We start from the raw sequence: 23,115 nt of genomic DNA, 5'->3' as shown, positions 1-23,115 counted from the left end.
TTGTGTAAGTATTCTTGTAACAAAAACCAGTGGCAAACAAAACCAGAGCCCAGATGCATAATTCTGGCTACGAATTTTAAACTAGGTTTTATTTTTCTGTCCTGAAAATTCTGTTTACTAAAACTTCATAGTATAATAGAAACAGACACATAAATCCATTGAGCCTCTGCATAAACAAACATTTTCAGGTTTTACTCCTGATGCATTCTTCAAATTACTCACAGAAGACTAACTGCTTATAAAGAATGTTTTAGGCTATGCTGATGGTTTAAAGACAAGCACACAACCAACATAAAAACAAAGAATCTTCCTCTTTTTCAGGAGAAACGTCTTATGTGAAGTTATCCTCTCGAAACATGTTTGTTGTCAATTCTGGGTGAACCAGGATGGCCGCTTCCGTTCTCTCTCAATGATCCTCTTGCCCTGATCTCGCTTGGAGGGGTGTCTCCCCCAAGTACAGCACCATGGTCTCCACGGTAGGAACCTTGAAAGGGCCCCTCTCTTGCTTCCCTATCTGTCGTCTGATTTCCGCTGTCTCTTTACACACCTTCTCATAGCAATAGCCACAGAGGACGTGTTTCTGTTTCATGTGACCACATTCAGGACAAATGTCTATATTGTTCTTAACTGTAATAAGCTTATGAGGGTTTCTTCTCCTACACCTGTTGACTTCAATGCTGCCTGTTAACTTTAATGGGGAGCTGCCATCCAAAAGATGCTCTCCAAAAAGCTGGAAATCTCCTTACTTCCATTGGTATCATTTGCTGGTTCTGTAAATATAGCTGGACCTTGGACCGCTAATGCTGGTCCCCATTGAGGACTGGGAAAGCCTGGCCGGCTCTGCCAAAGTTTCCACTGCAGTTGCTCCCAACAGTTCCGGAGGAGTCCCTGGGCTGTAGGCCACGGCGGAACCATTAGCATCGGCGTGGCAGGCACCATGTTGCTCGCCGGAAAACCTCAATGGCTGTTTTAGAACTAGCCTGACCTGCTCCCACCTTAAGGCATTTCTATTGTCTGTTCCCTCCACCTGGAACACTGTTCCCCCAAATATCTATGTGGTTAGCACCTCCCTCCTTCAGGTCCTTGCACAAATGCCACCTTCTCGATGAGCCCTTTTCTGATCACCCCAATTTAAAACGTTATTCCCTGTCCCCTTCCCATTCTCCTCATGCTTACGACCTGTTAATATACTATATAATTCACCTATTTATTATATCTATTGCTTTGTCTATCTTCCTCCACTAGAATGGAAACCCCATAAGGGTAGAGATTTTTGTCCATTTTGTATACAAATGTATCCCCCCAACCCCAGTCTCCTCTTAAACATGCCCAGGCTCCTCAGCTAGCCCTTTGTCCTGGCTTCATCGCAGTCCAGACATGCTCCGACTGTCAGTGAGTCTCTGGATTCTGGCTTGCAGAGCTGAACAGGAGCTCTAGTGGGATGTCGGTGCTGTACCATGCAGGGGCTGCTGAATTACCATTTCCCCTTCCCACCAGTCCATCAGAAGGTCCAAGGCAGCCTGACTGGATGGGGTCTGGGGAGAAGGGAAGGGCTCCTCCTGATATGCCTGCCGTGGGGGTATCCCCCGCTCTGTGCAGAGGAGCCTCGGTACTACCCAGTGAGGGGGTTTCCGCTCAGGGACAGCCTGGATGGACTTGCCCCAGGAAAGGGCTGAGGGTAAGGTGAGAATTCTGCCCAAGACTTTCTTGTTTTGGTTTCTGAAGGCCCTTTCCTGTCTCCCAAAGTTGCCCCCGGTGGTTGTCTGGGTTATTCACATTCCAGAAGCACTGATGTGGCACTAAATATTCCTAGGGCTCCAGCCTTCCCCCCTGGGGCCCAGAGTCATCTCTTTGAGCCTGCTTTCTGGAATGTTTTTGGTATGAAGCATCCTGGTAAGTGAGGGGAAGCTCCGTGCAAATGGAATCCCCGAGCCTGGGTCTCTAGGGGCTGGAGTAATAGACATTCTCTTCCCACCCAGAGTATCTTTCCCCAGCGGGCTTCCGCCACATCCATCCCCTCTCCTGCCCACCCCTCCCAGCCCCTGGCTTGGAAGAGGTTAAGCAAACAGACCTCAAAGAGGACAAAGATCTCAGCACCAAGTACTTTTGCGTTCCTTCCTCTTCCTAGAAATCCGCCCCACCAGCAGTGCTAGTAGGATGGGCTGCAGGGGCTTGGCGTCCCTTCTCTCCTCCCGTCCCGTCTCCCCACTCTAGCTTCTCCCTGTTCTCACTCACCCTTTATTTCCCAGCTCCCTTTTGGGGCTTTGGAGGTAAGGGGAAGGCATTTGGGGCAGAAGAAATTGCCATACTCCTTGTGCCTGGACAAGAGTGTGGCATGTATTTGCAGTTCCTTTCACTGGTATTCTCCCAACTCTCCAAACCCAATCTAGTTTAAATGAGCCCCCCATCGCCCACTCCGCTAAGATTTGGCATCCCTCAGACCTGGATTTGAGTTGAGTTTTCCCACCTGCTAACTAGGCAAGTTACTTTATGTTTTTGAGTCTCAATTTCTTCCTCTGTGACCCGAGAATGATAAAAATTGTACCGAACTAACAAGGCTTTCCTGGGCATTACATAACGTATCAAGTGTTTGATACCTAAGCACTTAATAAATGGTAGCCCTGTTATTTCCTAAGTTGCAACTCTTCTTTCTCATCATCCCACTCCCCTTCAACATTCTCTGAACTAAAACTTTTTCTGTTGAATTTTACTTATTTTTATGCATGCTGGTTTGCTGTTCAGTCTGCAGCCTCTCTGAGGTTCGGATCTTATGCGTTGCACCAGAAACAGAGCAATTACCTCTATCTTCCACGGAGCTTAGCACCCAATAGGGCTTGATTCCCGAGTCAATGAATAAATGAACACAGTTAACCCCACATCTGAACTCTATGCTTGTTGGGTAAAGACCCTCCCTTATATTTTTCTTGTGTCTACCCACAGTCTGGCCCAGAGCTCCAGCACTCAGTTGGACCTGCCTTGTTTTCAAGTGGTGGAGCCTCGGGGCTGGAAGAGCTTTAAAAGTCTCCATGAAAAGGCTGGAGGTGGGAACCCCATCACCAGGAGACATGGAGTCTTCTCAAAATTATCAGACTGAAATACTCCATCTGTAGCCTAAACGATGGTTTCTTTTTTTTTTTTCCGCGGTACGCGGGCCTCTCACTGCTGTGGCCTCTCCCGTTGTGGAGCACAGGCTCCGGACGCGCAGGCTCAGCGGCCATGGCTCACGGGCCCAGCCGCTCCGCAGCAGGTGGGATCCTCGCGGACCGGGGCACGAACCCGTGTCCCCTGCATCGGCAGGCGGACTCTCAACCACTGCGCCACCAGAGAAGCCCTAAACGGTTTCTTGTTTACTCTCCCATCCTGATCCCATAGTTGCCTGGCCTCCCCACTTCTTCCCTAGACTCAGCAACTTTGCCAGCTCCCCAGATGCAGGGAGGGGGAGGGCAGTGCAGATGCTCCACACCGGCAGGCACCGAAGGCTGGCAGGAGGGCAGGTGTACGGGGAGCAGACTGTTTGGGGGCCTGCGAACACCAGAGCAGGGTGAGGTATGGGGGAGGGAGCCTGCTTGAAGCTGGAGCCAGCCGGCTGCCTGCCTGCACTTTGTCCTTATCCTCCCTTTCATCCTAGCCCTCAGAGCCTGGGAGTTTCTCAATGGAGCGGGAGTCCGGGGAATGCTCTGCAGGGGGTGGAGAGGAACGGCCAACGAGGGGGGCATTCCAAGCATTCTTTACTTCCTCTAAGAGTCAGGCGGTTGGGGGGCGGAGTGGGGAGCAGCTGCCTGCACGGGAGGGAAAGGGATTTCTTTGGAGGGAGAGAATAAAGGCAGTGGAGGTGCCTACAAGCAGCAGGGGACGGAGCTAGATGGGGGAGGGATGGGAGAGGAGGGGGCAGGATGGGGGCAGGGCTGTATAATCTGCCAAACCCAGTTCTTTAGTACTAAAGGCAGGAGGAGCAAATTGGGACCCTTAGCCCAGGGCACCCTCCCCGCTGTGTGTTTACAAGGGCAGAACCGCTGATGGAGGTATAACAGGGAGTTATTTGGAGCTAAGAGCTCGGTTTTTGGTGTGTGTTTTGTTTTTATGAAGCAGGTTCTCTTTTTTCCACCTATGAGAGCCCAAGGGAGTGTGTTAAGAGAAAACTCGAAGAGTGTACCCCACTTCCCCAAACAGAACCACAGAAGCTATTTTCCAATCATCGTCCTGCTTTTTAATGGAGTGGCTCTTTCTAGCCACCACAGAAGGGAAGAGGGGACCATCAGGTAGATAGAATCAGGGCGTGGAGTGAGGGAGCCAGAGACCCCCTTCCAGATAGTGCGATGGGACATGTAGATTTATAAAAGGCCCCCCGGCTTCCCCTTGATCAGTAGGGAATCATTGCAAAAATATCTCCCTGTACACAAAACTTAGATGTCATAGTGCATTTCCCCAGAACATAGTATTCACATTATTGAAAACAGTAAGATTCACTATTTTAAAAATGCACAGCTGAAAACGTAAAAATAAATAAGAACATTCTAGGCCCTGAAAGCCCAGAGAAACAGATACATCCATTCTCAGTAGCAGGAGCAGCTTGGAGGCTAGAGAAGTTCAGAGTCTTTGAGGTCCAAGGTGGGGTCCAGGGGAATCTGGGCCCCTTGAGATGACGTCCAGTAGCAGCCTGACCTTTTCAAGTCTTTTAGATTCATAGCAGCGACTCCGGGAGGCTCAGGCCAGGTTTGGAGGATGCGAAAGAGGAGAGAACCTTTGAGGAAACAGAGGCTGGGTTCTCTTACCGCTCAGATAAATAAGGAAGGGCACACTCTAGAAGACCATTCCCAGGACACCCCAGGCACATTAGGGGGGTGCCACACTCCAGTCTGAGTGGTTGGTGGAGATGGGAATGTGTATGTGAATAAAGAGTTTCCATCCCCACCTTGGCAGGAAGGCACCATGCACAAAACTTACTCTTTAGAGAAGCTGGGCGCTGAGAGCGCTCTTTCCAGCTCTCTGTGGCCCTACTATGTGTACAAGAAACAGGCAACCTGGACTCAGCCTTGGGCCTTCCTCTCTACTTCTCTACTCATTTCCCTTCTACTACCTTCTTGGTTCCATGCGGCAGAAGACACTGAACCCTCAGTGCACTTCACTTGCCCACTTCCCACATCCAGCCCTCCCCAGGGCTCAACTGCAAACCATCTCAGCCTTCTGGGCTGGGATGCTGGTCCTGGGAGGCGGGGAAGAAGGCAGTTTCCCCTCAGGGTGCAGCCAGCTGCATCTTAGTGCCAGCCAGGATGGGGCAATGCCCCCCACCTTCAGCTGAGCTTTGAGCAGACCCCCAGTGCCTGTTGGTAGGCCTCTGTCACCTCCTGGCAGTCCATCAGGGAAAAGCAGCTATCCCCCAGGGGGTCCTGCCGCCAGCACCTCAGGCCCCTGCTTCCAGGGCCCTCTGAGGGGGGCTCCTCAAGGCCCATGAGGTTGTCCACAGACACACAGCCCCGCAGTGGGGGCTCGGGGAGCCGTTCGGGCAAGTCCAGCTGGTCAAAGGACTCAGAGGACAGGATGCTGTCCTCACTCACTGCCCCCGAGGGGCGGCTGGCCCGGGCTGGAGGGTGAGGTGAGGCCAGTCCATCCAAAGAACCGAAAGTGGTGTGGGTTGTGAGCTCCAGGGCTGCGTGGGAGAACTTGCCATTGTGTTTGAGGATGCCCTTGCGATGGAGCCGCAGCCCTGAGGTTTGGGGGGGCGTGTGCTCCACGGCGTCCCCACTTACAAACACGTCTCCCGCATCCAAGAGCTCCCCAGACTCACTGGGTTCAGGAGAGGAGTAGTAGCCCGATTCCCGCTGGCGAGACTTCTTGAGGATGCCCTTCTTGGGGAGCAGGGGGGCAGTCTGTCCTGGGCTCGCAGGGATGGGGCCAAGCTCAGGGCCTTCCCTTGACCCTTCCGAGGAGGTTGATGCCTTCTTCTTGAGGATGCTTTTCGGCAGCTTGAGGTTGCCCTTGCCAGGGCGAGGGGAGGTGTCAGCAGCTGGGTCCCCCTGGAGAGTCTGGGCCATGTCATTCTCTTTGCGGGACTTCTTGAGCGAATGCTGGCGCTCCAGGCCAGGGGCGAGACTCCCGCTTCCAGGCGCATGCTGCTTGAAGAAGCTGCAGACCTTGGCCCCGTTCTCCAGGAGGGGGCGGGAGGACCGCCGGAGCCAGTCAGCCACGGAGGCCCGGCCAGAGTCGCTGCCGGTGTGCCTTCCCTCTTGCAGAGCTTCCTGCTCCCCGACACGGGTGGCATAGCCCCAGTTGACCCACCAGTGACTGGCCACATCCTCCAGGGTGGCCCGGCGGGTAGGGTTCACCATTAATAGCCACCGGATCAGGCCACAGGCATCTAAAAAGAAGAAGGAGAAGGGTTTCAGATCCATAGCCAGGAGCATGGGCACCCACAGTCCCCCTCACTGGCTTTACCCCCATTTGTGCTGAGACACTGCTCATTCCTATGGCAGCTATGCGACTCCCACCTAGGGCTCCATACGCGCCACAGCCTGGGCCGGCTCCCCAGTCTCCGGCTTTCCTGGATTGACTGTCGATTTCCTCTTCCATCCCACCACCCCTCAGGACCACAGCTATGTTTATGTGTTAGTGTGTATCCTCCCTTTGCTCCACTGACATGCAACCCTCTGAGGGTAGGGACTGCTCCAGAGTAAACCAAGGTCCTCACACCTTTCTTCTTGCCTTACACATCGTACGTGAAAGGACAAAAAGATTTCTAAGGACAAGGACAAAAGCAGTAGGAAATGAGACAATTGTAGCAAAGAGGATCTAAGTTAGACCTTAGGAAGCACTTTCCAAATATGATAAAGCTTGCCCATAAAGGAAGGAAGGAGCTATCCCTTCCTTCCTCGGAGGTCACAGACATAGGAGGCAAAGAGATGACAGCAGGAGTTGAGGTGGAAGGTACACTCCATCTACAGTGGGCTGCCCTCTTCACTTTACTGTCACTGTTTAATTCTTGCCTCAGGAATTAGCAAAGGACACCCTGCACCTAGATGAGAAGACCTACACCTCTCACTCACCAGAGGGTTTAGGCGGCTGCCGGTAGGCCCCACTGCTGATCTGTTTCACCAGCGTCTTATGGTCCTGCCCATCAAAGGGCATGGAGCCATGCACCAGGATGTACAGGAGAACACCCAGGGACCAGCTGTCCACCTGAGGGAGAGAGAGGATCAGCCAAGACCTCCTCATGCCACAGGCTAGAGGGCTTCCAGCCTCACCTTCATTCAATACCATGGGGAAAAGGGAGCCCATGTGGGAGAACTCAGAGCCCAGTGTATCTGAGGACCACCTCCTTCTAGTACCCAGGGGCAGAGAGGGTGACACTGCAGAAGGGACTGAGGTTCATGGGGAGAGCTGCTGTCATTTGCCTCCCCTTGGGAGGAGCAGCCACAAACACAAGATCAGTGACGAGGTCACCCCTTCTGGGCCAGGAGTGGTGGTTGTGACAGATACCATCCCTCCAGGGAGGCTGGCTGGGGGCCGGGAAAGGTAATGGGAATGTGCAAGGTGAGGGGCACAGAACCAGACTGAGGGTCAGAAGACTTAAGCTCTTGTTCCAGTTTTGCTACGCCCGCTAGAGACCCGGCCACACACTACTTTGGTGGGGAAGTGAGTTTTGTGATCTGAGAAAGGGAATAACTAGAAAACTAGCACATCCCTCTCTCAGGATCTAAGCTGAGGCGGGCTGGTGGAGGAGTCCAGACACTTACCTCTGGGCCCATGTAGGGCTTTCCGTTGACGATTTCGGGTGAGGCATAGAGGGGGCTCCCACAGAATGTCTGCAGGAACTTGCCTTGGTGGTAGAGGTTGGAGAGGCCAAAGTCAGCGATCTGCAGAATTGGGTCAAACACAAGCAGGGGTCACACCAAGGCCTGTGTTGTTCTATAGCTCCTGGTCTGCCCCCCGCCAGATCCCGGGGAAACCCAGGCCCTAGCAGGAGGAAAGGGTGCCCATGACCCCTACCCCATACCGGGCACCACCAACACAGCTCAGGCCCTGGAAGAAAGAGCCCCTTTGGAGGTTGTATCGATGAGGAAAGCCTGGGCAGAGGTGTCGGAGAGCTCCAGGGTCCTCACTGTTCCCCAGGCCCCTTTGCTCACGCTGTACTCTACTCCAGGGATGCTCTCTCTACCTACACACATCCTCCTGACCCAGCAAGCCCACCTCCTCCAGGAAGCCTTCCATTGCCCTGAGATCTCCTCCTCCCATGAAGTCCTACAATGTGCAGTGGCTCACGGTGGCCCCTGCTTGTCACTTCCGTCTCCTCATACTGCCATATCAATATGCTCTCCCCATGCTGACCTCCTGCCCCCACCCCTCCTGCAACTCCTAGCACAGCTGTGACCCATGGGTGGGACTAATGGCCACTTACTGACTGAAGGAAGGGTCTACCAGTTGGAGGGGGACAGACAATGTCTCATGCCAATGCCATGAACCTTAGAAGCAAGCTACCCCATGACTTGGGCTTGGGCTGCCCTTCCCAGCAAAGAATGCATCTCTGCCCACACCCGGGCAGGAACGTGGTGGCGGGACTGGGGTCAGCCCAGTGTAGCTGAGAAGCAGTACTAAAGGAAGGACAAAGATTAAGGCCATGGTTATAACCCGGGAGAAGGGATCTTCTTACAGGACTTCCTGAGCCCTCTGATACTGAGGGTTTGAGGGGCCTCAAGCCCATCTTCTCATCCCTCAGAAAGACCCTTCCACCAGCTATCCTCAGACAAAGGCTGAGGCCAGTGCCCTTTTGCTCCCAAACTCCTCATGCCCAGCAGAGGGTCATGTGTACCCAGGGTGGGGAGAAGTTGTTTATGAACTCTGGCTCCTTCATTTATGGGTTTTATTGGCCTCCTATCAAGCAGTTACCAGTTGAAGCCTATAATTAGGCAGATGATTGGTGCAGATGGGAAAGTTCGTGCCTGCCTGGGTTGTGTGGATTTATTGGCCCTGGCTTCCCCCTCCCTGGTCAGCATCAAAGAGAGCCCCACCTACTCCAGGAATTGGTAAGGAAAATGAACCCAGTGCCAGGGCACCTCAGGGCACAGGTCAGGGGCCACTGGGGAAAGGACTATGATCTGGGTTCGGGAAGATTCTGAGGAGGGTTCGACTGCAGAGTCAGAGCCCTTCCAGGCATCTGCAGGGGCCAGTCCTTGCCATCTCCCCTTCCAGCCCTGAGACCTGAGTTTATCACATCAACCTGAACTTCTCAGGCCTAAATTTAACTACTTAGACACGGGAATTCAGCAGCTGCAGAAAGCAGGAAGCTGGCTCTGGAGTGCTTGCTGTGGTGAAAGGTGCTAAAGGGCTACCAGATGGCGGCAGATTAAAGTGCGCATGCGTTGGGCTTCCCTGGTGGTGCAGTGGTTGAGAGTCCGCCTGCTGATGCAGGGGACGCGGGTTCGTGCCCTGGTCGGTGAAGATCTCACATGCCGCGGAGCGGCTGGGCCCGTGAGCCATGGCCGCTGAGCCTGCGCTGAGGCTCAGCCACTCGCTAGCCATGGGACCTTATGCAAATCACTGCTTACCATAAGGCCTCAGCTTTCAATCCATAGAATGCGGTACTGAAATGGATGATGGCTAAGGTCCTTATCAGTACCCATATAAGAGTCTGAGCTTTGCTCAACTCCTTCTGGAACCCCCTAGGGGCTGAGAGATGCCTGGCAAGGGACAGTGCAGACAGGCTGGGGAGGGGTAGGGAAGCAGCTTTAAACAAGAAGTGAGGCTCACCTTGATATTTCCATTGGCATCTAAGAGGATGTTCTCCAGCTTGAGATCCCGGTGGACAACCCTGTTCTGAAAGAGGGAGGGAGGAGGGTCAGGGGAAGGCCACCAGGGAGGGAAGGACATGAGGACCTGGTCTGGACAGTGAAGGAAACACAAAGGGGGCCGAGTGGGGGTGAGCACAGGTAGGCTGGGAGGCCCATCTTTACTGGTACATACTACAACAAATCATGGTCCTCCCAACCCCAGCCAAGAGACTTGAAGCCAGAGACACCAACATTCCCTAGGCTGAGTCCAGAATTGAGTTTTGCCTCTTTCGATCTCCCTGTGTGATCCTGGACCAGTCATGGAATCTCTCTGGTGAAACCAGCCCCCGAGCCCCAGGGCCCACCCCCTCAGCACAGGGCTGAGGCAGGTGCTGCTCACCTGGTGGCAGTAATGCACGGCGGAGACAATCTGCCGGAAGAAATGCCGGGCTTCGCGCTCGCTGAGCCGCTGCCGTTCACTGATGTAGTCATATAGGTCGCCCCGGCTGGCGTACTCCATGACGATCACGATCTTCCTGCTGTTCTCAAACACTGGGGCAGAGCGAGGGCAGGAATGTCAGGCCCCTCCAGAGTGCACTGCTCCCCACTAGGGAACACGTATCACCCCCAGGCTCCCAAACCAGACAGGACCTCCCACCAGAGACTAATGAGGCAGGACAGTGCCCTTTGATGCTCCCAACACCTCCCAGTAGCAACGAATTAAGGCCAAGGAAACTGGCTCACCCTCCCTTTCCTTGGAAGTTCAGGCTTCTGAGGATTCTTAACACTACCCTGCACATTCTGAGACATCACTGGATGAGAATGAAAAATCAGGCTCTCTGGTTCAGAATCCAGCACTTCTTTTGCCTCATGACATTGGGCAAATCTCTTCTAGATACATCAGCAAGAACGTAGGTTTGGGATTTGAATCCTGGCCCCATCGTTTACTAGCTGGGTGACCATGGCAAGTTATTCAATCAGTGTGCCTCAGTTTCCTCATCTGGAGAGGGATAGTGATAGCAACGTCACAGAGCTGGGGCAAGAAATAGATAAAAGTTAGTCACAGCTCTCAGGCTGGCTGAGCAAGCTGGTGTGGGCTCTGACATACAAGCAAGCACTCAATAGACTGTACCTACTGTTGTATTTATTATCAGCATCCTCATGCATAAACTTGAAAAACAATGCCCATAATAATGCCTGACTTGAGGATCAAAAGACGGATAAAAGTATGAAAGTGCTTTGTAAACTGTAAAGTACCATGGAGAGCTGAGATATTTATCACCCTAACATCTTTAACTTCCTGTCCAGAATATCCAGGCTGGGGCTTTGTACATAGAAACGATCAATACATATTTGGTAATTAATTGACTGGCTGGGCTCCTGGAAGTCAGCCTACTCCAGCTGGCTCATCTCCATGTGAGGGAGGGATCCTATTGCCACCTCAGGCCTTGTCTTGCCTCCTGGAAAAGTAGGGAATGGCTGGTTCACCAAACTGGCCCTTCAGCAGGGTGTATGTCAAAACATGTATGTCTGTGACATTGCATCTTTGTGTTAAACGAGTCCTATGAGTTTGGCTTGCTCAGCCAGCCCCAGAGAGATTACTGTCTAGCCTGTGAGAAGGAGCTAAGAGAGGAGGCTTCTCCCAAGAAGAGTCCCAGCTCCCAGGCAGTTGGATACATGGTCAGGAGGACTGTGCTTTTTCCTAGGGGAGCACAGTGGCCCAGACCGCTGGGGGGGTGCCTAGCTGAGGCTCTACCCCTGTGGTTCTCCAGATCTCTGCAGGATGTGTGCAAACTTTGTGCCGTAAAATTGGGGGTCGGGAGCCAGCCAGAGCACATTCTAGAGAGCAGCTATGTTAGAAGTCAGTTCCCAGGACTGCAGCCTTCCCCCCAGTCCACATCTCCTGAAGTCTGTGGATGGGGATGGATCTGGGGGAGCTCTACCAGATACACAGTAACTATGACACCCCAACATCTGCTGAATCTGAAGGTACAGTAAGTAGCAGATACATCCTAAGCTTCAGAGCTCAGTTCCCAGACCTAGCTGTAGATATGGGTGGGGGGAAGAATTCACACACACACACACACACACACAGCCCAATCACCAAGCTTAGCCTGGCTTAACCAATACTCTGTCATCTGCCCACTCCTCCCTGGGGGAAATAAACAGAGAAACAATTAGCCTTCCAGCCACCTGCTGGGGTTCCTCATGGGAAAGGCTCAGGCCACAGGGCCATGTCAGTGGCTCTGCCCTTAGTCTTCCTCTAAACAGAACTTGAGAGAGGAGACCTCTCTTTCTTCCTACCAGGAATATTCAGACTGAGGGCAAAGCCGCAGGCTCCCATTCCTCACTTCCTATCTAACTGATATTATGTAAAGGCTGGAAGCAGACAGGGGTGTGTGGGAGGCTGCTCCCCCTCTTTCCCTCATCACCCTTTCTTGCTCACTTTGTTGTCTGGGTCACAGGGAACAGGGCAGCTGGAGTGGAAAGCCAGCACTGATGTCAGAGCAAGAGGAGGCTTCAAGAGACAAGGAGAAGTAGGAGCCAGCCCCATGGCAGGAATGATTCAGAGGACAGGAGGCCTGGCTCTTGGATGTATGAAGAAAAACAGCACTCACACACCTGAGACACGTGCAGGTCCCTGCATGTTTCAGCCTCCCACAGATTGCTAAGGATCTTATTGGTCTGGGGAGACAGTGTTCCAGTACGGAAAACCTAAGAACAAAAATGCCTACAGTCTGTGGAGTTCCTCCCATGAGCGGAGCACTTGGTGACATTTAATTTGAATTTTTTTTTTTTTCGGCAGTGCCACAGGGCATGCAGGATCTTAGTTCCCTGACCAGGGATCAAACCCGTGCCCTCTGAGGTGAAAGCACAGAGTCCTAACCACTGGACCGCCAGGGAATTCCCTGGTGACATTTAATTTGATCTTTGCAACAACCCTGTGATGTAGGTGGGATTATCCCATTTTACAAATGAGGAACTGAGGCCCAGAGACTAAATTAAATTAGTTGCCCAAAGTCATATAGCTGGGTTTCAAATCCAGCTTTTGCCCAAGCCTAAAGCCTGTGTCTTTTTTTACCTGTGTCATCTGTTCCGACCAGACACACACACACACACACACACACACACACACACACACACACACACACACACACACACACACACACACACAGCTTCAAATGCTCTGCCTCTGTACCTTCGTGGATGGCAATGACGTGGGGGTGGTTGAGTGATGACATGATCTCAATCTCTCGCCGAATGTGCATCAGATCTTGCTCATCTTTGATTTTGTCTTTCTGGATCAACTTGATGGCCACCTGGGAGCAGAGAATGCAGGAGAGTGAGGAGAAAGGTCTGGCAGGTAAAGGCGTCCCTGAGGACACTCTGGGAGCCCTGACCCTGGTGATCTGCCTACAGCTGCTACAAAGGCCACAGCGTGAACCCAGAGAAGCCTCTCCATCCTTCACTGGGGCGGGCGGCAGAGAGTCTGGAGGGAACCTTTTATGTTATATATGTTTTACCACACACACACAAATCACCCAAAAAAGTTATGAAAAAAATGCTAGTCTCTTCGGTCTAGGTAAGTAATGTCTCTCCCCCAGCAACAAACAAACAACTAGACAGTGAAACAGAGTCCTCTGGGCTTTGCTATCTTGTCCGTAAAGGTGAAAATGCCATTTAAGGATTAAACTCTCTGGCTGGTACACGTGGTGGGTTCAGGAAGGGTGGAGGGAGGCAAGAGGAAATGGAGAATGAACTGCCAAGAAGCAGTTTAAGCAAAGCTCTTAGAGACTGAGGCATCTCGCCTCCTTCTCTGTTCTAACGCACTAAGCAGCGATGGTGACAGAATACCAACAGTGCATGCAGTGTGTGGGGAAGACACTGCGTGGTGAGTCAGGGGACCCGGGCCCTCCAGGCTCTGTTGCTGTGCTCAGGGCCAAGGCCCATGCCCTCTCCCAGCCTCGTTTTCTGTGAAATAAACAGGCTGGACTAAGATGTCAAAGCTTTCCTGCTTTGACTCTGTGAAATGACCATAAAAATGCCCCAGGGCTCTCGGAGGCTACAACGCTGGCATCAGGTGCTGGGTGGGTATGGGGTGGGGTGTCACAGGGCTGGTCAGTTCCTGACAAGGACACAAATGGTAAATACAAGACTTCCCCTTCACAGGAACCGGGCAAGTTATGAGAAATCCCAAGGTACAGGCTGAGGAAAACAGCTCCTCGTTCATTTCCCAGGAGGGTTCGCCTCCCCTCAAGGTTCAAAAGGAGGCGGAAAAAAGGGAACCCAGAGCCCAAGGGGCGGGGCCTCTAATCCCCCTTTCACAGGGCTCTGGAGGCAGACAAAGGCTTCCGGCTCCGCTCCGGACTGCGGGCCTCCGGCCTATGTCCCCCTCAGACAAGAATGCGGAACAGCAGTAATCCTGTAAGAGGAGCAGCTCACAATGCCCTGGGCCTGGTCACCCCGGCAACGGGCCAGGGATGGCGTGCCCTCCACCCCGTTCCTCCCCTGGAGCTGCATCCATGAAAGAGGGGAGGCCCGGCTCTCTCGCCCTCCCAGAGCAGGGCAGGGAGGACAATGGCAGCAGGTGGGGTGGTCACCATGGAGTCTCCTGCCCAAGCCCCTCTCTTCGCGCCCCCCACCCCTTCTGCTCCAAACCACCCCAATGAGCTAAGCAGAAAAATCCCTGACTTAGAATTGACCAGGGGGTAGGGATTGGGGGAAGGGGCTTAAATCCTCCTCCAACCAGCCTGGAGCTTGGTTCCTGAACACCTCTCCATGCCCTTTTTCTCTCCCCAAAGGGGAGATTTTATGGACTAGTTCTTTTCTCTCTGAATTCTTTGTTTTAAAAATCAGACAATACAGTGAAACTTCAAGACAACTCTTGTCGCTCCTAATTCCAACCCACTAGAGCCATTAAAGTCTCTCCTACATAGAAACTCCAGAGCTGAAACTGTCTTGATATATCAGATAATGTTCTAATAATTTTTCAGTTATGAATTATCACTGCAGAAAAGAAGTATGGTCTTATAACTGCAAAAAATGAACTCTAGGTACAAATGAAAGAGAGTTGTCATTTGTACATGAGGACACACCAATCCAGTGGCAACTAAACATGTTTGCCAAGACTTTAAAGGTTATGATGATTATAAATATGAACATAAATGCCTGCACTGAAACGTAATTGCATTACTTGGTGGTGGGGCTCAGGGCAGGCTACCCCAAACTGTCACTTTGGCATGTGGGTGATTTCGAGCTGAAGACAATGAAGGCTCAGCAGACTCAAGAAGAGCTTTTTATCCCTCCCTTAACTGCATTAAAGAATTTAGATAGGAGGCTTGTACCAGAGAGAGCACTATTAGCAGAGATAACTTTTTTCATCAGGAAAACTTATCTGCATGGCCCAGCAAACATTTATCTACCAAGCATTTGCTCTTCCCATCTTTCTGTGAATTGCTTTCCTCCCCTTTCAAGTGCCAGACCCCTACCCCATTCTCCTTAGCTCAGGATGGCATGTAAGCCTCAATTGCCAGACTGTTGGGGAGCCACATATTTGGGGGGGGGGTTCCTGTACATGTGAAATTAAATTTCTTTTTCTCCTGTTAAAAAAAATATCAGACAATAGATAAAATGCCATGAGCTCTTCAGATAGGCCCATAAAACTGAATTAATAGACAGTAAAAAAAAAAAAATCACATGTAAATCACATACCTAGATAAAGAAACAAATATCTGAGAGCTTATGATACACACATACGCAAAAACTAGGCATATCTTGGATGTACAATTGTACAAACATATACAATGAGATAAATCACCGTGGGCTAGGGAGCAGAGCTCTAAAGAAGACAAGGCCTAAAAGAAATGAGGTTTCAAAAAAATAAAGGGCTCTGAGGGGTGCTAGAAGGAGTCCCTGCATGGGTAGAGGGTGTATAAGTTGAATCCTGAGATCTATTTCTTTCAACTCTGGAAGCCTACGGTTTAAAATCAGAATTGTTGGGGCTTCCCTGGTGGCGCAGTGGTTGAGAATCTGCCTGCCAATGCAGGGGACACGGGTTCGAGCCCTGGTTCGGGAAGATCCCACATGCCGCGGAGCAGCTAGGCCCGTGAACCACAACTACTGAGCCTGCGCGTCTGGACCCTGTGCGCCGCAACAAGAGAGGCCGCGATAGTGAGAGGCCCGCGCACCGCGATGAAGAGTGGCCCCTGCTTGCCGCAACCAGCCTTCGCACAAAAATGAAGACCCAGCACAGCCCAAAATAAATAAATTAATTAAAAAATAAATAAATAAAATCAGAATTGTTAATCCTTAGTGGACAGTTCCGTCCTCCTGCAAGCTCATGCTCTGGCCTCAGGGGGTGAGGTCAAGGACCGCCTCCCACCGCCCACCCCACCGCATTGTCTATATTAGGTCTTAGGAGCCCAAAGCTTGGCTGGCTCTTCCCAGGAAAGAAACAACTTGGGTCATCATGGCTCCACCAGTCCCCAAGCAGGTGACAGACAAGAAGAGCCATGTATCACTGCCCTGGTGGGGCTGGGCCACTGTTCCCCCACCTATCCTAGTCCCACCGGACAGACCTCAACTGTTTACTGGTGAACACAAATCACAAATAGATATTTATTGGTTAAGTCATTGGGCTGATCCCTGACTGATAGGACCAGTGCCCAGATAAGACTTTCTGCCCTTTTTTCAAGGCACAGGTGGAGAGTCAACCATAAACCATGTTTATGAGAACTTATTTTGATGGACCTTTGTTCTCATCTGCAAGATAGTTGAGCAACCGTTCTTTAGAATTAAAATATAGTGACTAGAGGAAAGGAAGAGAAAAACAATCACTGAATGGATCACCCAGAGGTAGGAAGGCCACCTCCCTAGGGACAATCCTGGGTCATCCCGTATAATTATTAATAGTGCCCTTTTTACTACGCAAAGTATTCAAGTTGAGATGTTATATTATACGGCCACCCTACTCAGAGGGGGCAGGAAACCGAGGCACAACAATGACAACATAAATGTGAACACCAGATCAATGGAGGGGTGTCAAGAGCCCTGGTATCTAGTCTTTATTTGCCCCTCTGGAACTACGTAACTCAAGACAAGTCACTTAAATGATCCGGTTAACTGGCCTGGCTAGTTTTAATGTCCTCATCGGAAAAATAAAATGACATTTATCCTCCAAACATTTGCTGAATGCCTACTACGAGCGTGGCACTCTGGTAGGTGTTGGGGATTCAGACAAAAATTGGATAGTCCCCGCGCCAAGGCCCTTGGTCCAGTCTAGTGTGATGAACATGACGGTTGAGAACTCTGCCTGCCCAGGGGCTCCAGGAGCACTGGAGAGCTTCCTTTGCCTGGAGGAGCAGGGCAAATCACCCCTGGGAGAAAACTCTGTTTTAGATCTTGAAGGAAGAGTGGGGTTTTGCCAAGCCGAGGTGGGCAGGCCTTTGAGGGGGGCAGTGCAACAAGGGCATTCCAGGCAGAGAGAAAGGTTTGAGCACAGGCCAGAAAGAAAGGAAAGGAACTATACACGAATTTGCACATTAGGATCTCTAAGCTCCCTTCCAAACTCTAGCACTCTCTGCTGAGCTTCTTCAGAAATGGGTCACGTGCTACTATGCCAGGGAGGTGCTAGCCAAGGATTGGTATAATAGGTTTATTCAGAGGCCCCATGCTATATCTATGTTTACCTGCCTGAGCAACATTCCTACTGATACCAGCCCAGTGATTTTCTTGCCCCTGTGGCCCTGCATGCTGGAAAGGCAGCAGGGCTAACTCCTTATCCCATTTTGTAAATGGCAGACACTAAAGTCCAGAAAGGTGACTCTTCCGAGGTTCCTCAACGTATCAAGGCTGTCAGGACCCAAGGTGGAGGGGTGTTGCCTGGAGAAGCCACCACCTCAGAAGACAAAAGTTCCTTGCAGATGCTCTGCCCTGCCTCCAGCTCCCTGCCTCCTACCCCTGGAGAATGGAATGCCCCACACCCTGCCATGGGCCAGGCTGTGCAGTACCACCAGCCACCCTCATCCCACTTACAGATATACAAAGATGTTAGAGAGATGGGTGCTGGGGCTCAACTGGTTAAACACTGCCTTCTCTCCTCCCAGTCCCCCCAGGAACTCAGATCAAGAATACTCTGGATTCAGGAGAGGATGGCAGAAAGGTCTTAGAAAAAGAAGATCTAGAGGTACTGGTTTCAGGTGCCAGGAGAGAGGGTACAAGCTGGGCATCTCTGGTCATAGCTATCACCCAGAGTTGGAGCCAAGATCCTTGACTCCTTTTTGGCCTTTCACGGAGCAGCTGCCTCTGGGAGGTGGGGCAAGGAGCTGGAGGATGACCCATTTAGATAATGGAAGAGAGGTTGGGCTGGGCTGGCCAGGCCTGGCAGAGTAGGGATGGCTCACCGTCCCACCAAGCCTGCCAGAGAACCAGGCTGGGAGCAGGAATGGGCTCTAAGGGGAGGCTGAGCTGCTTCCCCTAAACCCCATGCTGTGCCCACCCTTTCTTTGCCCACTCTGCCAGGCTGCCAGGCAAGGTGCTTCCCTGCCCAGCTCTCTCGTGTGGTTTGGCCAGAGCCCAAGGACAAGAGTCACCTGCAGCTGGAGTGTCCCTCCCAGCTGCTGAGCAGGCAGATGCAGGAGGAGCTGGGAAGGCAGCACCACACAGAAGAGGCCTCTGGCAGCTGGCCAGGCGGGAGCGTTTCTCTGGATCAGGGGCTAAAGGAGAGACTGGGACTTTGAACAAAGTAGAGACCAAATGGCCTAGGGAAGCTGAGCACAAGCCACTCTCTTGCTCAGGGCAGGACAGACCCAGGGTGGGGGGACTCTCCCTCCCCCAGGAGAGGGAAGGTAGGACCTCAACAAAGCCAGCCTTGCTGGGATAATAACACTGTGTGTCAGCTACTGTGCTGAGCACTTTATATATATTATCTTATTTAATCCTATGAGGACCCCACGAGGTAGGAATTATTATAATCCCCACTTCACAGATGAGGAAACTGAGATACACAGAGGTCACACGGCTGGTAAGCAGTAGAGCCGGGATTCTGAATGCTTGAACTCTGATGCTGAGCTGAGCAGTCTTCCTGACAAAGTCAAAACCTTGAATGTAGTATAGCTCACCTTCTCGGGATCTCTGGACACTGTCAGTATGTATGGGGGTGGGGGTTGTTCCCAGTGACTCCTCCCACCCTCAGCGCGCCTGGAGCTCTGGGAAAGGCAGTCTGAGGTAGCTGTTGGAATGACAAAGCACACTGAGGCAAGCCTGGGCTCAGCCCAAAGCCAACTCCCAGTCCAAGGCTCAGTATTGGTCATCTAGTGCCTGGGGTGGTCAAGTCAGGAGCCTATGTTGCAGGCATGCCACTAACCAGCCACAGGACATGTCACCTTCCCTCTCTGGGCCTCAGTGTCCCCATCTGTCAATGAAGGAATCAGACCATCTCAGTCATTTTCAAACATTTTGAAATCCCACGCAACAATCCAATATATGAGACAGAAGCATCCCTGCCCCAGATCACTGTCCCCTTGGACTCCCCTGTGCTCCTCGTGGAGTAAAAATTCCATGCAGATCAACCTTAAAGGCTTTGGGGGATGCCATCGTTCCAGGGACCCTAGCAGGTGTTTTTCTTTTTAGGGGAGGGGTGGTCAGGAGAGCTGTGAGAGTCAAAGGAGGAAATGCCATGTGGATACCAGGAGTGTAGTCAGAGCTAGAAGATCCAGAGCAAATATTGGTTTTTCCTTTAATGACCTCCTGGAGAAGCCATTAGTCCTGCCCACCTGCCCCTCCCTCTGGACAATCCCATCTGGCCCCTGAGAATCCTATCCAGGCAGGGTGGGAATGCGAAATGTGGTGGAGAGAAATTGAGATGGAAGTCACCCAGCGGGCTTTCCTCTGAACCCTCAGTTCACTTTGAGGGGAGGTTGTGGGCTGCTCCCACACCTCTCTCCCCCACTGAAGATCCTGAGGCACCAGGTTGGTCTCTCTTCAGGGAGAACAGTGAAGAGACAGGAATGGGGGTGCGGTGGGGGGAGGATTCCACTCCAGAATTTTGAGAAACCATTAGCAGCGCATAGAGCTGCTCTCCAAGGAGGAGGGAGACCCTGAGCAAGCTCCCAGCAGAAGTACAGGGTGGTCTATGGATCAGGGAGCTTTAGGGCAGGTCCCACTCTTCCTGATCTTGGCTCCCTGCATACAAGAGACATGAAGCCAGGGAGCACCTTCTGAATTCTCTCTGTTCTGATGTAATAAGAGCTGGAATCCCTGCCTACAGCCACAGAGGTTTGAAAACTGAAAGTTGGTTTATCTTATTCCAGAATCAATGATCTCTCCCTTTCTCTCTTTCACACACACACAGAGACACACATTCGGTGACCCAGGTCAAGAGCTTAATGGGATTTCTAAACTTCAATCTCAGTTTCCAGGCCACCCCAGTCCCCCCAATCCAGTCTGTCCCCCAAAAGAGGCATGAGCCACAGCAGCTATTTTCCAGCTGAGCCCCTGACAAAGCCTGTGACCAGCTGTCTCCAGCCTGGAGCCTCACCGGGCCCTCACACTTTATAGAAAGAAAAAGAAAAGGAAAGCCAGGAAGTACATGATTGCCCAATAGCTGTAACCTGGCAGCAGGCAACTGGGGACCGTGCCAGGTGTTAGCAGGAAAAACATACTCGGTCCTATTGATGAGGCCATAATCCACTCCCTTTCCCCAGCAATCCACTCTCCTTCACCAATGAAATGACTTCTTGAATTTCAAACCAGCTACTGGCTGCAAAAGCAAACAATCTGGGGAGGTAACTGCTGCCATAGCTGATAGGGCAAACCATGGCCACCCACGCAGGCACACACACACACACATGCACATCTCATAACCAGCACCCAACTGGATTTGGCAAAACAATCCCTAAACCACCTGCCCTAAAAGGCTTGTTAAAATACAGAGTATTTAGGGCCTTCCCTGGCCGTCCAGTGATTAAGGTTCTGCGATTCCACCGCAGGGGGCACAGGTTTGATCTGCATCCTGATCCCGCATGCCAAGCCTGCAGGGCGCAGCCGTTCCCCCAGATACAGGTTATTTGGCCCCATCCCACACCTTCAGAATAAAATCCTCTGGGTGTGGAACTAGAGAAGAAGTATTTTAAACAAGCACCCAGGTGATTCCTACGCATATTAAACTCAAGTTTGGGGACAATTGTTAACTTTTGGCAAAACTGCTATCCCTTCGGGGCTGGCCTTTTCAAATATAAATACCAGTTCTCATTGCGGGTTCTACTGTCAGCAACAATTTAAATTCATATTTGTATCTCATTCAATCGTCATAGCAGCTGTGAGGGAGGCTGTGTTTTCTTCATTTTTTTCAGAAGGGGAAACAGTACAGAGATAAAGTAAATTACACAAGGTCCCACAGATTACTACTACTATACACACACACACACACATCCCAAATTAACAGGACACATACCTGAAAAGGCCCCAAACCCAAAGGTATCTCGGAGCACAGTGGATCTTTCACCAGAGTTTCACATTTACCAGAATGAAAAACCCATCATAATGAAACTCTGACTCAATCTTAGACCTGGAAAGGACCTAAATGTCAAACCCACCCGCGCCCCCCGGGAGGGGGTGATGTCTCCACAGTATGCTGGGCTACCAGACTATTAGAACTGAATTGAGGAACTGGACACTTCATTCACTTTTTCATTCAACTACACACATTTACTAACACTTTGCTAAGATCAGGTGCTTTCTACTTCCTCTTCCCATCCCACTCTATTGGATAATCTGTTACAAGCAAAATTCCACTTAAGTCTCATCTTTAGGAAGCCTTCTCATCTCAGGACACCTTTCGTCCTCTATGCACCCCGCCTCACTTATTTGGCAATCATCACTTGCTGACCGGAGTTGGTGGGGTTCTCAGGTCCACGACCATTGTCCCTACAACCATGGACAATTTCTACAGTGAACATTACCAGCACCCCATACACATACGCAACCTCAGCGCGGTAAAGACTGAATACGGGCAACTCCACCGAGCAAGGCACTAGCTCCCGGCCCACCCTCCATCACCCGCCGCCTGCGGCTAAGTCCCGAGCCCGGCCGGCTGGCGCCGCGAGAGGGAGCCGCACTCACCAGGCGCCCCGAGCTCTCCCGCGCCTTCTTCACCTTCCCGTAGGTCCCCTTGCCCAGGGTCTCCAGGAACTCGTAGCGGTGTCGCAGGTTGTGCTTGTGGTGGTGCCGCTTCACTGCCTGCTTCTTCATTAGGGGCTTGGGCGACTTGAGGAGCCCGTCGGCCAAAGGCCGAACGAGCTCCGCGGCCAGGGCAGCGGTGGCCGAGGGAGCCGGGCCGAGGCGCCGGGGGAAAGCCAAGGACTCCATGGCGAGCAGGTGAGCGAGGGCGGAGGAGGAATCGGCTGCGCGGAGAGAGCTAGATCCCTGGGCGCCTGCCCACCCCCGGCGCGAGAACCCACAGCCGTACCAAAGCGCGCGACCAGGCGCCGAATTCCAAGTTGTTATAAACGCCCTGAACTAGAGGTTCTGGCCACACCCCCCGGCGCCCATTGGCCTGATCGCCGGCTGCGCGTGACCAGGGCCGCCAGCATTGGCTTGCCGGGTCCCCGGCTCCGCCTCCTCCCGGAGCGGCTGGGAAAGGTGTCAATGGAGCCCCGCCCACCTGGGCCCCTGAGGAACAGGCAAGGGGAATACCTTACGCCGGGGGCGGCTATGCGGGGCGGGGCGGAGATGTTGGTGGGGGTGTCGAGGGGGGTTGGGTGAGTGGCGGCGGGGGTTGATACCACTGGGGTCCAGAAATTTTGAGGGGCCCTGGAACAGCTCTTGCCCCTGAGAGGCTCTTGGTCCTGGTTAGAGGCACCTGTTGTCTTTCCATTGTGCTGTTCTCAGTTAGCAAGGGGCAATCTAACAGTACTAGAGGTCACCAAAGTATTTCCCCATCCTGAGTAATTTGCTTCTCTCAAGTCAAAATCTGAAAAGTCACTTGACCACTTCTTTAAGACCATAAGGAGAAAGGAGGGATGGAATGGGATGGAGGCAGACTCTCAAGTTGGAGGCCTAGGGGAGAGCTAGGGTTCTGAATTCAACTGTCTTCAGTTGGATCAACCTTAATTGTATCCCAGAAATGCAGTTCTGGAAAGTTCTTACTTCTTCAGCAAATAAGGCTGCTAAGTTTGAGTGGGTCCCTCAAGATGTGGTGGATTTTATGAAGCACTGGGAGGAGGTGGAGAGAAACAAAGGGAAACATTCATTCATTTAAAAATATATCACACTCCTACTATTTAACTTGTGTCCCTAAACCTGTAAATAGCTGCCCACTCAAGTTTTCCTTTCTGTGATTTTGGAGCCAGGAAGG

At 51.9% G+C, this 23,115-nt stretch overlaps 1 protein-coding gene and 1 pseudogene across 1 annotated transcript; both read right to left on the bottom strand.

The window, feature by feature from the left end:
- Window positions 1-366: 366 nt before the first annotated feature.
- On the bottom strand, window positions 367-921 carry LOC131752941 (large ribosomal subunit protein bL32m pseudogene; annotated as a pseudogene).
- A 3,267-nt stretch (window positions 922-4,188) lies between these two features.
- Window positions 4,189-22,163, bottom strand: NUAK2 (NUAK family kinase 2). The gene is made up of 7 exons (XM_059057590.2): window positions 21,882-22,163; window positions 12,961-13,081; window positions 10,162-10,313; window positions 9,742-9,807; window positions 7,731-7,850; window positions 7,041-7,173; window positions 4,189-6,355 (listed from the first exon to the last, which is right to left on the bottom strand). Exons 1-7 carry the CDS (start codon window positions 22,125-22,127, stop codon window positions 5,292-5,294), a joined length of 1,902 nt encoding a protein of 633 aa, XP_058913573.1. The 5' UTR covers window positions 22,128-22,163; the 3' UTR covers window positions 4,189-5,291.
- Between the last annotated feature and the right edge of the window lie 952 nt (window positions 22,164-23,115).

The sequence above is a fragment of the Kogia breviceps genome, chromosome 1 (assembly GCF_026419965.1).
Source record: "Kogia breviceps isolate mKogBre1 chromosome 1, mKogBre1 haplotype 1, whole genome shotgun sequence".
Lineage (NCBI taxonomy): Eukaryota > Metazoa > Chordata > Mammalia > Artiodactyla > Physeteridae > Kogia > Kogia breviceps.
The sequence above is the reverse complement of the archived record's forward strand: the minus strand, read 5'-3'. Positions and strand labels throughout refer to the sequence as shown.